Genomic DNA, 15,156 nt, shown 5'->3' with positions numbered 1-15,156 from the left:
GCACCAGCCTGAAGATGACGAGTGAGACCTCGTCGAAACGTCGCCTAGACACCCCAACTTTTACACGGGAAGACACCCGAGGACACCAAAACCTGCATATATATATATATATATATATATATATATTCTCCTGTGAATGACACAGTAAGGCCTATCACACCTCACAGAGTTCTTGTGAGGAAATAAATCTGGGGGAATAAAAATGTGATAAATCACAATAATAAAAAAAGTAAGGTTAGTCATAGCCAGGGACACTTTTAAGTTGTTGCTGCACCCTTGCGAGATCAACCAAACTTAATTTCTATGCCCTCCTTTTCACCAATAAATATTTCTGTACAGTGATTTGAGGAAGGGCCTGGTTCAACCTCTGGCATCTCAAGGTAAGGCTAGGAATGCCTGTAGGCTAACCGAGAAAGGTGGACCAATGGTCTGACTCTGTATAAGGCAGCTTCCTAAGTGTTTAAAATGTCTGAAGAACAAGCATTACCCCACTGCCCACAGCAAGGGAAATAATAGGACAACTTTGTTGTTCTGCATTGGCCAGACCCCTTCTGGAGTATTATGTCCAGTTCTGCTCAGCACAGTTTAAGAAGGATATTGACAAGCTGGAATGTGTGCAGAGGAGGGAGACCAAGATAATCAAGGGTTTGGAAACCAAGCTTATGAAGAACGGTTGAGGGAGTTGGGCAATGTTTAGCCTGGAGAAGACTGAAAGGTGATACGATATCTGAAGGGCTGTCCAGTGGAAGATGGAGCAAGCTTGTTTTCTCCTCTTCCAGAGGGTATTAGGACCAAAACCAATGGATTCAAATGGCAAAAAAGGAGATTCCAATGAAACATCTGGAAGAACTTTCTGAAGGTAAGAGCTGTTTGACAGTGGAAGAGACTCCCCCGGAAGGGGGCAGACTATCTTTCAATGGAGGTTTATAAACAGAGGTTGGCTGTCAGGGGCTCTTTAGCTGCGATTCCTTCATTGCACAGGGCTGCTCCCTTCCAACTCTACAATTATATGGCTCTGTGCTATGATCACTGTTCAGTTTTACATTTCAGTCCACTCCTGTAGCTGCTGCATGAATTAGAACCTTTGACTCTGTTTCTTGGAGGGCAGGACACATGAATTCCACAGTATCACAGTTCCCCACAAGCTATATCTTTACAAATCTGAAATAACCTTGGTACTAGTTCATATGAGTGCAGTTATAGAAAAGTTTATACAACAGGAGTTACCTGCCTGGTTTCTTTTCATTGGCTCATTCCAATGTTTTCTATGTGAAAGAAACACAAGGCACCTGTGTGTTTTAAAAATTTAGACGGCACACTTTTGATTTGAACGCCCCTAACAAAAAGATTTCAGTTCATTTTCCATCTGTTACAAAGACCTGCCTGAGACAACCTCCCTGGGCAGGCCTGTTTTATCAAAACAAGGTTTGCCAAGCTGGTGCCCTCCAGATATTTTTGATTATAACTCCCATCAGCCCCAGTTCAAAACATCTGCAGGGCACCAGCTTGACAAATGCTGTTGCATTAAAGCAGCAGCAACAGCAGGGTGCCTCCAATCCTACTCAGAGTAGACCCATGGAAACTAATAGGCATGGTTCACTTAGGCTTGTTCGTTTTAATGGGCCTACTCTGAGCAGGACTTTGTTGGACACAACCCTGTGTCCATGCAGCCCATTTTAAATGGTGCACGAGGGGCAGTCAAGTCGCCGAGGCTTTGTCGAAATAATATTCCAGTTTGCCTGGCAGGAGGACAGAAATCGAGGCGGCTTAGTCACCCAGGGGAATTGGGAGGGGAGAGAAAAGAACATTGGAGGGTTAAACGTGAAGGCATGACTCCGTTGTCAGTTCAAAGAGGTGACTGCTTGCCAAGTGCCAGGTTAAAAGGGAAAAAAATGCTAAAGGTTTTGTCAACATGCATGTTGGCAGGCAAAGCTTCAAACGACAAGTAATTGTTTCGTGCTGGAAGAGACAACAAGGGCTTTAAAACTGTTGTTAACCCTGCTGAGCTGAAGATATCACCTTTAATTAGTGCAACGTAAGAGCCCCATCTCTCTCTCTCTCTCTCTTACACACACAGAGATAAAATTCCTTCTCTCTCGCTTTCTCTCCATCACGGCTCATTGCTACAGCGCATACTGCCTTGCCCCAGGCTCAAACACCCACAGCATCTCCCGGTGGGGCTCAGAATATCCCCTCTGAAACCCTGCCAGTCTGTGTAGGCAATACTGAGCTTGATGAAGACAGTATAAGGCAGCTTCTCTTGTTCCTATTTAATACAGTCCTTTCTCTGGAAACATGAGGACTAGAATCGTATTTAGAAAATGGCCGCAGCTCAGGGGCAGAGAATTTGCTTTGCATCCAGAATGTCCCCAGTTCAATCCCCAGCATCTCCAGGTAGGGCTGGCAGAGACACACCTGCCTTAAATGCCAGAGAGTTACCTGCTGCTGCTGCTGGTCAGTGTAGACAGCACTGAGTTAGATGCATCAATGGGCTGACTTGGTCAGGTTACTCTGCTTTCCTTCTCACGTGCACAAGGGAAATTTCCCCCAGCCAGACAAATCTTCTCACATGGATTGTAATCCAACCTAATCCATGATCTATGGGGTGGTATCCAACTAAATATTGTCTAGAATAGACCCGTTGACATTAATGGACTTAAGTGAGCCATGTCCATTAATTTCCATGGGTTTCCTCTGAGTAGGACAAACATCGGCTGCAACCCCAAATAAATAAATAGATCCCACCCCGTGCTGAAAACTCAAGATGCCCAGCAGTTATAGAAAGGCAGACCTTGTGTTAGAACCTCCATGTCCAGGGGCAGTCTAGCTCTAAAGAGCAGATATGGGGAGGATAGGGAAGAATAGAGGGGAGTCTACTGTCTTGTAGGCTCCCTGAAGGCCACTGACATTGATACAGCCTTGATTCCATCTGCAGAGGTACTGGTAATCTGTTCAGTCACTAGGCGAAAGAAGGGAGCAGGGGAGATCCCACAGCACACTATGGCTCTGTGGATGTTGTTGGACTCCTGCTCCCATCATCCCCTGCTGGCTGGGGCTGATGGGAACTGGGGGTCCAACAACATCTACAGGGATCCATCCATGGCTGGGGTCCGACGGAGCGGAGGTTTTGGTGGTGGTGGGGAGGTATCAGTCATTGGCTTGATCAAATCGAAGAGCCAACACTTGCATCAAATTTCCAATCAGTTCAGAGACTGGCAGAGGCAGGAGCAAGATTCCCACCACTTCAAAGTAATGCACTTGCAGGAGGTTGGACTAGGTGACCCTTCCAACTCTACAAGCTTGTGATTTTATGATTCACTGCAGGAACCCTGGGAAGTTCCCACCTGATGTCAGCTTTTGAGCAGGTGAAGGTGGACGTGGTCCATAAAAGGCGGGGGAAGGTTGTGCTGTGGACTGTGCTTTGAAGTCCCAACAATCAGCTGATTGTTGGTGCTTCAAAGCACCCATCAGTGCTTGCAGAGCAATGTGTGGTTTTCTTTAAGCCCCCAACAATCAGGTGATAAAGTTTGCCTAGCCTTGCATTCTCCTGCCTTCCTTCTCCCTGAGCCCCACTTTCCATAGGCACATAAGAAGGTCCTCTTACACCAGGAGTAGGAAACTGGATCCAGCTCTTTACCTATCTTCCCTGCCACACCTGACATCACAGGTGAGACCCATTTCTGCCTGCAGGGTTTTGAAATCAAACCATACAGGTGCAAATGCAACCAGCTGATCGTTGGCGACTTCAGAAGATTGCACGCAGCTCTTGCTGCAAGCACTGATGACCAGGGTGCTTTGAAGCCCCGGTGATCAGCTGGTTGCCAGGATTTTCAAAACACAGCTCATAGCACAAATTCCCTGCCTCCTTCTTGGACTAGGCCCATCTTTACCTGTCCAAAACCTGATATTGGGTGTAGGATAGGTGGGCTTAGTCTGGTCAGAACAGCCTTGCAGGCCAAATGAGAAATGCTTGCAAACTCAAATAAGCCCATGGGGCCAAAGGATCCCATCGCTGCCCAAGACCAAACTGCCTGAGACGCTAGTTCTGACCTTCAAGGGACCCTCAGCCAGAGCAGGATCTGGGCCAACCTGCTGACCTCTTAACACCTGACAACACCGATGTAACAAACTTGAGAACTCTCCTCAAACTGAGCACCAGTCCATCAGCTCCAGCATCCTCTAGTTTCTGTTTCCTGTTTGCCACAGTGGCCAATCAGATGCCTCAGTCTGAAAAGTCCACCATCAACCACCAGGGCTTGAAGGCAGTAACCCTCATTTGCCACAGATCCCCAGCAACTGGATATTTAGAGGTAGCCTGCATCTGAAGATGAAGGAACCATTCCTAACCTCTGTGGCCGGTAAGAACAAAAGAGGAGTCCTCTTGAGTCAGGCCAGATGTGCATCTAGTCCATAAATCTGTTCCTACAGTGGCCAACCAGGTGTTTTAGGAAGGCCACAAGTAGGTCATGAGGTCAACAGCTCTCTCTTGCTGCTGCTCCCAACCAACCCTGACTCCGATCCTAGGAGTAGCATATAGTCATCAGGACTGGTACCTGTTGGTTGTTTTATCCTCCATGAATTTTGTCTAATCCCCTCTTTCACAGCCATCATCGCTACACCATGCCAGAAGTTCTGTTGCATTTGCTTTGTCCTGAGTATGTTGCCAATCCATATTGCCAAGCTATCAAGAGGAGAATACATATGCTCACTCCACTGGAAGAGTTGCAGTTCCCAGGAATGTCTGCAACGACTCTGACAACAGAAAGTTCTCTGCACATGCTCAGAAGCCCTTTTCTCCAGCCAGCCCAGTTGCCAAGGACAATCACCAGCTACTTAGCCTATCTTAGGTGAAACCTGGACCAACAGTATCTTCAAGACACGACATCGCAAGCTGGAAAGTGGCGTTTGGCTCTGTGTTTGAGATGAAATGTGTGAACGTCACAGAACCACAAAAGAGCAGTAAAAGAAGCCATCGCTGGGACATGTTCTCTGCATGCACGTTCATTGCACTAAATACTTTGAAAAATAGACAGATGTGAACTCACAGAGCTAAGGCAAAATATTTCACCTATCCATGCCAATTGTTGTGTTAAGTGTTCAGCCGCTACACTATTTCCAAGAAAACAAAAGAAAAGAAAAAAGCAGGCGCCTTAAAATTCGAAAGGCCTACCATTTTCATGGCGAGAACAACTGTCCTCTCCTCAAAGTCTGCTTTTGTTTCATTTCACAATCCATCCAGTTTCTGGCCCTCCCTGAGGTTTTTGAGGAAATCTCCAAAAACCATGGCAGTAGTTGTGTGTGACAATTGTGTCTGTGTGTGAGTTGGGAGGGAGGAGAGGCTATTGTGACAGAAGGCAAAGTGGAAGAAAGAACCAGAGGCGGTTGTTCTTTTTTAGAGATCACAAAGCAAGATTTCATGATTTGGGGAATGGGGGGGGGGACAGTGGTGGACCCCCACCCTCAAGTTTTTATTGACAGTGGAAAGGCCTTAGTTTATCCCTCTGTGGCGGTGGTGAACAGGGCATCTGAATCATTCGCAACAAGTGCAACCTTCAGATGTATGCCTGTGAGGAAGAAACACTGTTTCTGATTGCAGTGTTGGATCCAGGCTTGAATTAATTTGGCAGGGTGTGTATTTGTGTGCATGTTGAAATAACCGCAGCTGACGCTCCCCCCCCCCCTCACCCTGTGGTCTAATCAGTAGCAAACACTGGAGATTGGGGAACTGTAATTGCATCACTCAATAAATCTTGCTCATTCAACTCTCCCCACCAATGGGCTGATGGCACTAGAAGCTGCCCTTCAGCTATGGGGCACCCCCCTGGAATGTCTTGCTTCTTCTCTAACCCAAGGAAGACACAGGAGGGTAGCGGGTACCCTTTTGCACTGAGAAACCGGGGCTCCAAACCAAGAGAAAACCCCAGCGATGGGAGTCCTCTCTCTTTGAGTGGCCCCCTTAGAAGCACTTGGCTCTCGAATCCCCCCCCCTTGACTGGGAAGCATAAAGGACACCAGGGAAGCCTCAAAGCAAACTCCCCCTTTCTTCTTCTTTTTTTGCCATGGGTTTGGGTCGGGACTGCAACCGGCTAGCTGGCATCCCTTGGTACACGGACCACACAACGACATTCTCCTCTCCAAACAAAGAGACGCAACCGGAGGAACGAAATCTCGTCGAAGGATAAAATCGGCAGAGCTTTTCATAGCAAACCTGCCCCCCAAATTTGAGCCTTTCCTTCATCAGCCTGGCTCCCAAAACCTTCCCAAATGAAGACCATCACAGAGGAAGGCCTGAGGAAGTTGGAGGCAGCATGGAGGAAAGTTCCCTTTGCTGTGTCCACCTCCTCTTCCAGTAGGAAAGGGAGGGCTTTCCAGGCCCTCAAGCCGGGCCCCCGATTTTGATAAGCCCAGCAATCCCTTGCTCAGAGTTCAGCCCACCTTGCTTGACCCCTAAGATGCAGGATTAAGGGATCTCCTCCCAATGTCCGTTCTCCCCACCCCAAACACAAGCGGATTTGATCCTTCGACATCAAAACAGAAAAAGCAGAACAACTCTAAAGGAAAGCAAGAGATACACCATCCGAACCCCCCCAACAAACCCCTACAGTGCCCCCACTTCAAGACATTCCAAACATAAGGGAACGAGAACAGAGGTTTTTCTCTTTTTTTGTAAAAAGAAAAGAAAAAAAAAGAGTCAAAAACAAGAGTACGCCATCGAAAAAGAAGATAAAACAGCCTCAAAAGGAGCCGGAAGGAAGGAAGGAAGGAAGGAGGGAAAGAAGGAATGAAGGAAGGAAGGAAGGAAGGAAGGAAGGAAGGAAGGAAGAAAGGTATCATCACTCACTCTCCAGGTCTGTGTTTAGTGCGATTTTGGCAGCCGCAGATATGTAGGTACAAGCAAGCAGGAACAAGGGGTTTTGAGGGGTTCTCAATGTTCGGGTGCGTGTCCCCCCCATTTAGTAACAATGTTTTATACAAGTTCAAAGAAGCATTGTGAGCCAAGCTGATCTTCTTTCTCTCTCTCGTTCCTCCTCTGTCCCATCGCCGATCTCCGTCCCCCACCATCATCCCTCTGTCTGTCCGTCCATTCCTTCCTGGGCGCGAGAGAAATTCCTTTGACATATTGGTTGGGTGGGTTCTGTTGTCATTCAGTCGAGGTTGGGTTCCGATCCGCCACTTCCTCCTCCTCCTCCTCCTCCTCCCCCCTGCTGCCCGGCCGCCAGGCCCCACCCTCCCCACTCAGATGAAATACTCCTTCTTGTCATCCCCACCAGTTTGACCGCCCTCGGCGTTGATAATGGCTGTGTCTGCGTCTGGGGCATCGTCCGAGCCTTTGGCCTCGTGGGTCAGGTAGGTACCTGCATAGGGACACAGAAAAAGAGAGGAAGCTACCGGATGGGGTCATTTGGCTTGGAGCAAAAGTGGAGCTTATATAGGATGGCTAAGTAAAGTGGGAAGGGTCTGTACCACCACAAGGGAACATGGGTCTTGCATGGTTCACCCAACCACACCTCCAAAAGACATGGCTTACATGCAGAAGATCAGAGGTTCAGCACCATGGGCATAGTCACGGGCAGCAACTGCCCCCCCCCTAAATCAAGTAAGTAAATAAAAAATACTTAACCAAAAGTATTTGGTTAAGTACTTGGGATGCAGGTGGTGCTGTGGGTTAAACCACAGAGCCTAGGACTTGCTGATCAGAAGGTCGCCGGTTTGAATCCCTGTGACGGGGTGAGCTCCCATTGCTCGGTCCCTGCTCCTGCCAACCTAGCAGTTCGAAAGCACGTCAAAGTGCAAGTGGATAAATAGGTACCGCTCTGGCAGGAAGGTAAACGGCGTTTCCGTGCACTGCTCTGGTTCGCCAGAAGCAGCTTAGTCATGCTGGCCACATGACCTGGAAGCTGTACACCAGCTCCCTCGGCCAATAAAGCGAGATGAGCGCCGCAACCCCAGAGTCGGCCACGACTGGACCTAATGGTCAGGGGTCCCTTTACCTAACCAAAATTAGAAATGATCACAATATTTGAAATGGAAATGCTCGCCAAGGTCACTCTGATGATGTTGTGGCGCATTCTAGTGACCTGACAGAGCGATAGGCGTGGCTTCCACGAACTGACCAATCGCGTCACAGGTAGCTCGGTTCTGGAACAGGACAGGTGGGTGTCTTGCTGCCCCAACATAAATCCTGGCTACGCCCACATTCAATACCCCCTTTCCCAATAACTCCAGCTAGATTTGGAGCCCAAGGGCCACGTTTCCTTCTGGAGAACTCTTTGAGGGCCATATGCAACTGGTGGGCAGGGTCAGAGGCCAAAGTAGGCAGAGCAACGAATGCAATTTTTAAAATCTTTGTACTGTAGGTTAGTTTCCGCACAAACAAACACACCTCTCTATTGCCTATCCAGGCCAACATTTCAGACATTTCCAAAAGCCCTCATGGAAGGTGTGAAGCAGGGCTGGCGAGGGGAGCAGCCTGAGCAGAGTGTGCATGCAGCTGGAGAAGGGTATGTGGAGTCCCAAGGGCCAGATAAGAGATGCCTGGAGGGCCGCAGTCAACCCTTGCAGTCTACCCAGCCCCAGTTTGCAAGACCCAGAAAACATTTGTGCAGGTTTGAGTTGAAGCCTACCTTTGTGCCGGATCAGGTAGTGACCCAGAACAATGAGGAGGATAAGGAGCAGGAAGACAATGACAGCCACTATTCCCCCAATGATGGCGTGGTACGTGCTCCCACTGTGGGTCATGGGGCTTGCATCTATCCAGAGGGAAAGCAGAAAAGGGAAAGGAGAAAAAGTTGGCTGAGAAAAAGTTAGCTGAGAAGCGGCTGAGAAAATCCACATATCTCACTGAGTGGCTTTTCCTTCCAAACACCCAAACCAGAGCAGTCGAGGCAGAAGCGGGAGAGGGATGAGGCCAGGAGAAAGGAAGAAAGCAGAATATACAGAGGGGAAGATGAAATACTCCCCATGCTGGCCACAGGGAAATTCCCTGCCCTCCATACCTTCATTACATAGTTTCTGTCTGATGCTGAAGACACACCTTTTTACTCTAACACAGGGGTCAGCAACCTTTTTCAGCTGTGGGCCGGTCCACCATCCCTCAGACCATGTGGAAGGGCCGGACGATATTTTTTTGGGGGGAAATGAACGAATTCCTATGCCCCACTAATAACCCAGAGATGCATTTTAAATAAAATGACACATTCTACTCATGTAAAAACATGCTGATTCCCAGACTGTCTGTGGGCCGGATTGAGAAGGCAATTGGGCTGCATCCGGCCCACGGGCCTTAGGTTGCCTATCCCTGCCCTAACACCAGACATACAGGATTGCATCTGGTAACTTTTGTGGGGGTTAAAAAATAAGACACCAATGCAATGTAATCAGTATCAGTGTCGTGTAGTGCTTTAGAGCATAGGGCTAGGACTTGGGAGAGAAGGGTTCGAATCTCCACTCAGCCATGAACGTCACATATAACCTTGAAGCTTTTGAAAGGTTTTGGTTTGACGTTCCTAATGTTTTCTCTCTTATGTATCATTACCATGTTGAAGGGCAACTGAAAGCTGTAGTTGAATCAGTGGCGTAGCGTGGGGGGTGCAGGGGGGGCTGGCCGGACCGGGCACAACATCTGGGGGTTAGGGTTAGGGGGCGCAAATCCACGGGTTAGGGGGCGTAAATTACTTGCCTTGCCCCGGGTGCTGACAACCCACGCTACGCCACTGAGTTGAATAATAGGCCCCACATAGCAATAGGTCTCTGTTTTCTCCCAAGTACATGAAAACAGGAGACTCTGCCAAAACGCCTTGTTTGTGGTGGACTTGTACTTAAAGAATGTGAGGTCTGGAGGGTGGCAACATAAGAAGGGGCCTTTTCTGTAGTGGCTCCCCATTTGTGGAATTCTCTCCCCTGGGAGGCTCACCGGGCACCTCCATTATATATTTTTAGGTGCCAGGTGAAAATATTCCTCTTCAACCAGGCCTTTGGCTGATTAATATCCCACAGCCTTTTAAATGTGTCTATGGGAGCAGGGGGACGCAGGTGGCGCTGTGGGTTAAAGCCTCAGCGCCTAGGACTTGCCGATCGAAAGGTCGGCGGTTCGAATCCCTGCGGCGGGGTGCGCTCCCGCTGCTCGGTCCCAGCGCCTGCCAACCTAGCAGTTCGAAAGCACCCTCGGGTGCAAGTAGATAAATAGGGACCGCTTACCAGCGGGAAGGTAAATGGCGTTTCCGTGTGCAGCTCTGGCTCGCCAGAGCAGCGATGTCACGCTGGCCACGTGACCCGGAAGTGTCTCCGGACAGCGCTGGCCCCTGGCCTCTTGAGTGAGATGGGCGCACAACCCCAGAGTCTGGCAAGACTGGCCCGTACGGGCAGGGGTACCTTTACCTTACTTTACCTATGGGAGCAGGGGAGTATTGTTTTGTTGTTTTTGCTTTAATTCTTTATCTTGTATTTTATTCTGTGAAGTGCCCTGAGATCTTGTGACGAAGGGTGGTATACAAATTTAATTATATATATATAATTAACATATATACACACACACACAAATATATAACCAACAATAGTTTGTGATATTTCTATAGCAAGCAGCATATAAATTTCCTAAAATAATTGTGATTAAAACAATGACTTGTTTGACGTGATATTTCTGTAGTAGCCAGTAGTATATAAATTGCCTAAATAAAGTAGTAGTAGTAACAATGATAAGTAAGTAAATAACTATGACTATTTCTGCAGCAACCAAGCATCCTGCAGGAGAGAGCAATAAAGTGACCCAAGTAGAAGAAGAAGAAGAAAAGCCATTCTTATTCCTGAATCTGGAAAACCAGCCATGCAAGATATGGATGCAAGATAGGCCAGGCCATGGACCTAAATATAAGACAGCTAAATCCTCGGCTGAGATGCCTCAGCAGGTGGCTCCCTGGTGGCTCCTCCCCCCCCCCCGCTCCTGCCAATCAAGTGCCCACCCAGAACCCATGGGGGATTATTTGGAAATGAAGATGCTCACTCAACACAGCAGCCTGAGTGAAGGGGTTAAGTGGTTGCTATGGCGACATAATCGGTGGACCTTTAAAGGTGGAGGACTAACTGTGGGGTGAGCAGACGAGGTGCCGGCAAGGCAGAGAAAGTACATTTGGCTCCAGCATATGGGGGCCAGCACAGTTTGGTGCTTCCATGTGTTCAAAGCACTTTGCACGTGCTATCCCAGAATCATAGAATCGCAGAGAGTTTGAAGGGACCTCGAATGTCATCTAGCCCAACTTCCTGCAATGTGGAAATCATGCCATCTTCCTTACAACAAGGTTGGTCAGCATTATGATCCCCGCCCATAACGCAGATGGGGAGACTGAGTCCGAATGGTTGCAGCTTGCCTTAAGATACCACGGCAGGATTTGAACCAGGGACTTCCTGATTCTTAGCACAGCCATTTAGCCACCATGCTACACCAGGGCTGGGGCTGCTAAGAAGTCTGCAATCAGTTCAGAGTCTGATAGTGCAGGAATCGTTTAGGGAGAAAAATCACACACACACACACACACACACACACACACTTCAGAGAGCACTTGATTGATGCGTCCTCGGGAGCACAACCACCTTTGGCCTCCTTCCTGATGCCACACTCTCAAGCAGTTATTGTCGCATGGAGCGAAATTGGTCGAGGCACTAAACACACATGCCAGATGCGCAAATCCCTTTGCTCCAAAAAAGAAAAAGTCTTGTCTCATATTCCCCCCATCAATACTGCATTTCAACAGACTTTTTATGTATCCCACCTTCCTCCGAGGAATCAGGCTTTCCTGCCTTTTAAGCAAACTGACAAACAGAGTCAACTGTTGTGGTTTTGTTATTTTATTAGGTACCTTTGCATTGTTCCAGATTAATTTTTAATGGCCGTTGCATTGTTTCCGATGAATTTTTAATGAAGCTTATTTCGAGATTATATAATGTCAAATCATATGTGTATGTGTGTACACACACACACACACACACACACACACGAGATGCAACACACCCATGCTTTATTTTTATCTTATCATGGTATGCTCTATTCATATGGTGTGCACAAGATAAGACAGCAAGGAAATTGAGATTAACATTTTCGTTTGATTCCCTTCGAATTCAACATGTTGGCAATTACTGTGGTATTTTCTTTTCAAAATATGTAGAAGTAGCTGTTAGACCTCAAGAATATTTGTGCTCCATGCTTGCATTAATGTTGCATAATACTTCTCCCCACCCCCAGTATCCCCCTCTCTCTAATTTTGCCTTCTGTAAATGTTTCATTTTCTTATAGTTTTAAAAGTTCAGTAAAAAATATATGGACCCCCTGTGTTATAAACTCAGATATATAAGCTAGGCTTGCTTGGTAGAGCATGAGGCTCTTAATCTCCAGGTCGTGGGTTCAAGCCCCATGTTGGGCGAAAGGTTCCTGCATTGCAGGGGTTGGACTAGATGATCCTCATGGTCCCAACCCTACAATTCTATGATTTAACGCTGTTTCCCATTCTAGGCTGAGAAGAAAAGAGTATTATTATAAAAATATAAGAAGAGCCTCCTGAGACCATGAGACCTGTTCCCACCCTGGCCAGCAATCCTGGGAAACACAAAGAATGTAGTCCTCCGACCAGCAGAGGGTGCCGTGAAACAATGCTCACCATGAACATTCAGGTTGTATATTGCCGTGGAGATGCCCATAATGCTTGAGGCATAGCAGATGTAGGTCCCGCTGTCGCTTTTGTTCAAACTGTCGAAGACGAGGATGTTGTCTTGGGCCTCAGCTAGGGGCGCCTGAGCTCCCTGCTTCTCCCACTTGTATTCCTGAGGGCTGTGAGGGAGGGAAGAGAGTTGGTGAGAGTCAGCAGAGCTTGAGATCAGAGGGGTTGCACTTCGCCCTTCAATGATCTGGAGGCCCCGGTCTATTGGGGGATACAAAGCTGTTCTAGGCACACGGTGAAACAGCAAGGCCTCGTCTTCTTGCCTAGGTCTGGCTGGGACCAACTGGCGCCCAGCAGTGGAGGCGGGTCCATTCGGGCAGAGGGGACACTGCCCCACCAACCACAGTTTGCTCTCCACCTGTCTGCTTTTCTGCTTCCAACCAATCAGGAGATGGCGCAGCCTGCAAGGTTCCTCCCCCTCAGTTTCCAGGTTGCTCTTGAAAAACTCAGCAGGGAGGAAGAGGATGGAGACAAAACAGTCTAGTTGGTGCTGCCTGCCATTGGCTCTGGCTCTACCAATCCCAATGGGCTCCAGAAAAGGACCTTTTCTGGAAATAGCTCCCCCAGTGTGGGATGCCCCTTTGAAACAGCCTCACTAGGTAGCCTCATTTTGTTCTTCTCAGTGCCACCTTAGGCGTCTTGAGATAATTTAAACATTGCTGGTGTTTTCAGCTCTCCCTGGTGGCTTCCGCTCAGTTATCTAGTTTTGTGCTGGAGTCGTTTTTCATGATTTTATTTTAGAGCTTCTCGTCTGCTTTTTAGTAATTTTTTGAATCATTAAAAAGATCAAAAGGACATTGTTAATGGGGTGGTATACACAGGATAAGACAATTTAGAGAGCAAGTGTGGTGCAAAAGCTGGAGTGGCCCTGTGAGACCAGGGTTCGAATCCCCTACTCAGCCATGGAGCTCACTGGGTGAGCCTGGGCCAGTTACTGCCTCCTGGCCTAACCTACCTCACAAGGTTGTTGTGGGGATTAAAAGAGGAGAGAGAGAGAACCATTGACGCCACTTTGAGCTGCTCAGACAAAAAGGTGGGATATAAAATTTAACTGATTGTTTAATGATCAGTAAGCAGAGCACATTTGACCCTGATGTAAACCACCTAGGAGGTGGGCCAGAATAACGTGATCAAGTGAAGAGCAGTGGCTAGTATTCATTGGGACTGGTATGACCAAGAGGTCAACAGTAGGCGGAGCCAGAGCCAAGGAGAGGCGGAGCCAACTCACCTTGGTTTTGCCCCTATAATCCTTTTCCCTTGCTGAGTCATATCCTCCAACATTTCTCTGATGAAAATAGGGATGTCCTATTCAACAATAATTATAATTATACCCCACCACCCTGACTGGGTTGCCCCAGCCACTCTTGGTGGCTTCCACCATATAGGAAAACATAATAAGACATTAAACAAACCTCCCTATACAGGGTTGCCTTCAAATGTCTTCTGAAGGTTGTATAGTTATCTCCTTGGCTTGGGGGTTGCATACCTGCCAACTTTTCTCTGATGAAAATAGGGACATCCTAAGGAGAAGTGGGACATTCCGGGATCAAATCAGAAGCTTCTGTAAATCCAGGACTGTCCCTGGAAAATAGGGACACTTGGAGGTTCTGCGGAGTTCTATAAAAGCAGACTAAGGAGGAGGAAGATGGCTGGCAAAGCCAACCCCTGGACTGGATGTGAGTAAACAGGCAGGCAGGTGGGGGCTGGCTCAGAGCAGACTGAGGTTGGTGGGACATTGGCACACAGGCCCTGATGGACCAACCTTCACTGCACACGAGGTTCTTTGCCGTTTATGCATCAGAGGAGAGAAGGAGACTAACATTGGGTTGCCTCGTCCATCGCAGCGCAGCCTCAGATTTTGTCCTTCTCGTGGGCTGTCGGGATACGATTTGATTTCAGCTGTTGGCTTGTCTGGGGAGAGAGACAGAGGAAGAAAGAAGGGAAACCGCTGTCATTGTCACAACCAGATCCACCTTTGACCTTTGATTTGGTGGTGGAGCATCTGTTTTGCATGCAGAAGGTCCCAGGTTCAATCCCCGGGTAGGGCTCTTGTCTGAAATCCTGGAGAACTGCTACCAGTCATTGTAGATCAGGGATGGGGAACCTGTGGCCCTCCAGATGTTATAGGATCCCCCCAGCAACCATCATAGAATCACAGAGTTGTAGAGTTGGAAGGGACCACGAGGGACATCGAGGCCGACCCCCTGCAATGCAGGAATCTTTTGCATCTCATGCTTCAGCGGCTGAGCTATCCCAGGTCCTTCATGGCCAGGGATGCTGGGAGTTGCAGTTCAACATCTGGAGGGCCACAGGTTCCCCCTCTGTGTTGTAGACAATATCAAGCTATATGGACCAGCCGTCTATCTTATTCTATGGCAGCTTCCCTTGTTCCTAGGGGATGGCTGCCATTACCACTTCCAAATGCTTAGCTCAGCCTTTACCAATCAGT

The 15,156-nt window shown here is 48.2% G+C and overlaps 1 protein-coding gene across 4 annotated transcripts in view; it reads right to left on the bottom strand.

Moving 5' to 3' along the window:
• CADM3 (cell adhesion molecule 3) overlaps positions 1-15,156 on the bottom strand; it is a 99,712-nt gene that overhangs the window by 7,817 nt on the left and 76,739 nt on the right. The window contains exons 6-9 of one of the 4 annotated variants that reach the window (XM_083716332.1): positions 14,528-14,618; positions 12,648-12,817; positions 8,625-8,750; positions 93-7,385 (exon numbers count right to left, since the gene is read on the bottom strand). In XM_083716332.1, coding sequence (XP_083572458.1) covers positions 7,237-7,385; positions 8,625-8,750; positions 12,648-12,817; positions 14,528-14,618 — 536 coding nt within the window. In that variant the 3' untranslated portion in view covers positions 93-7,236. The remainder of the gene's footprint in view (positions 1-92; positions 7,386-8,624; positions 8,751-12,647; positions 12,818-14,527; positions 14,619-15,156) is intronic. The other 3 variants (XM_083716333.1, XM_083716334.1, XM_083716335.1) reach the window with 3 other exon arrangements.

This window comes from Podarcis gaigeae (genome assembly GCF_964106915.1).
Source record: "Podarcis gaigeae genome assembly, chromosome: 16".
NCBI classification, from domain to species: domain Eukaryota; kingdom Metazoa; phylum Chordata; class Lepidosauria; order Squamata; family Lacertidae; genus Podarcis; species Podarcis gaigeae.
Note: the sequence above shows the minus strand (reverse complement) of the source record. Positions and strands in the feature narration are given on the sequence as shown.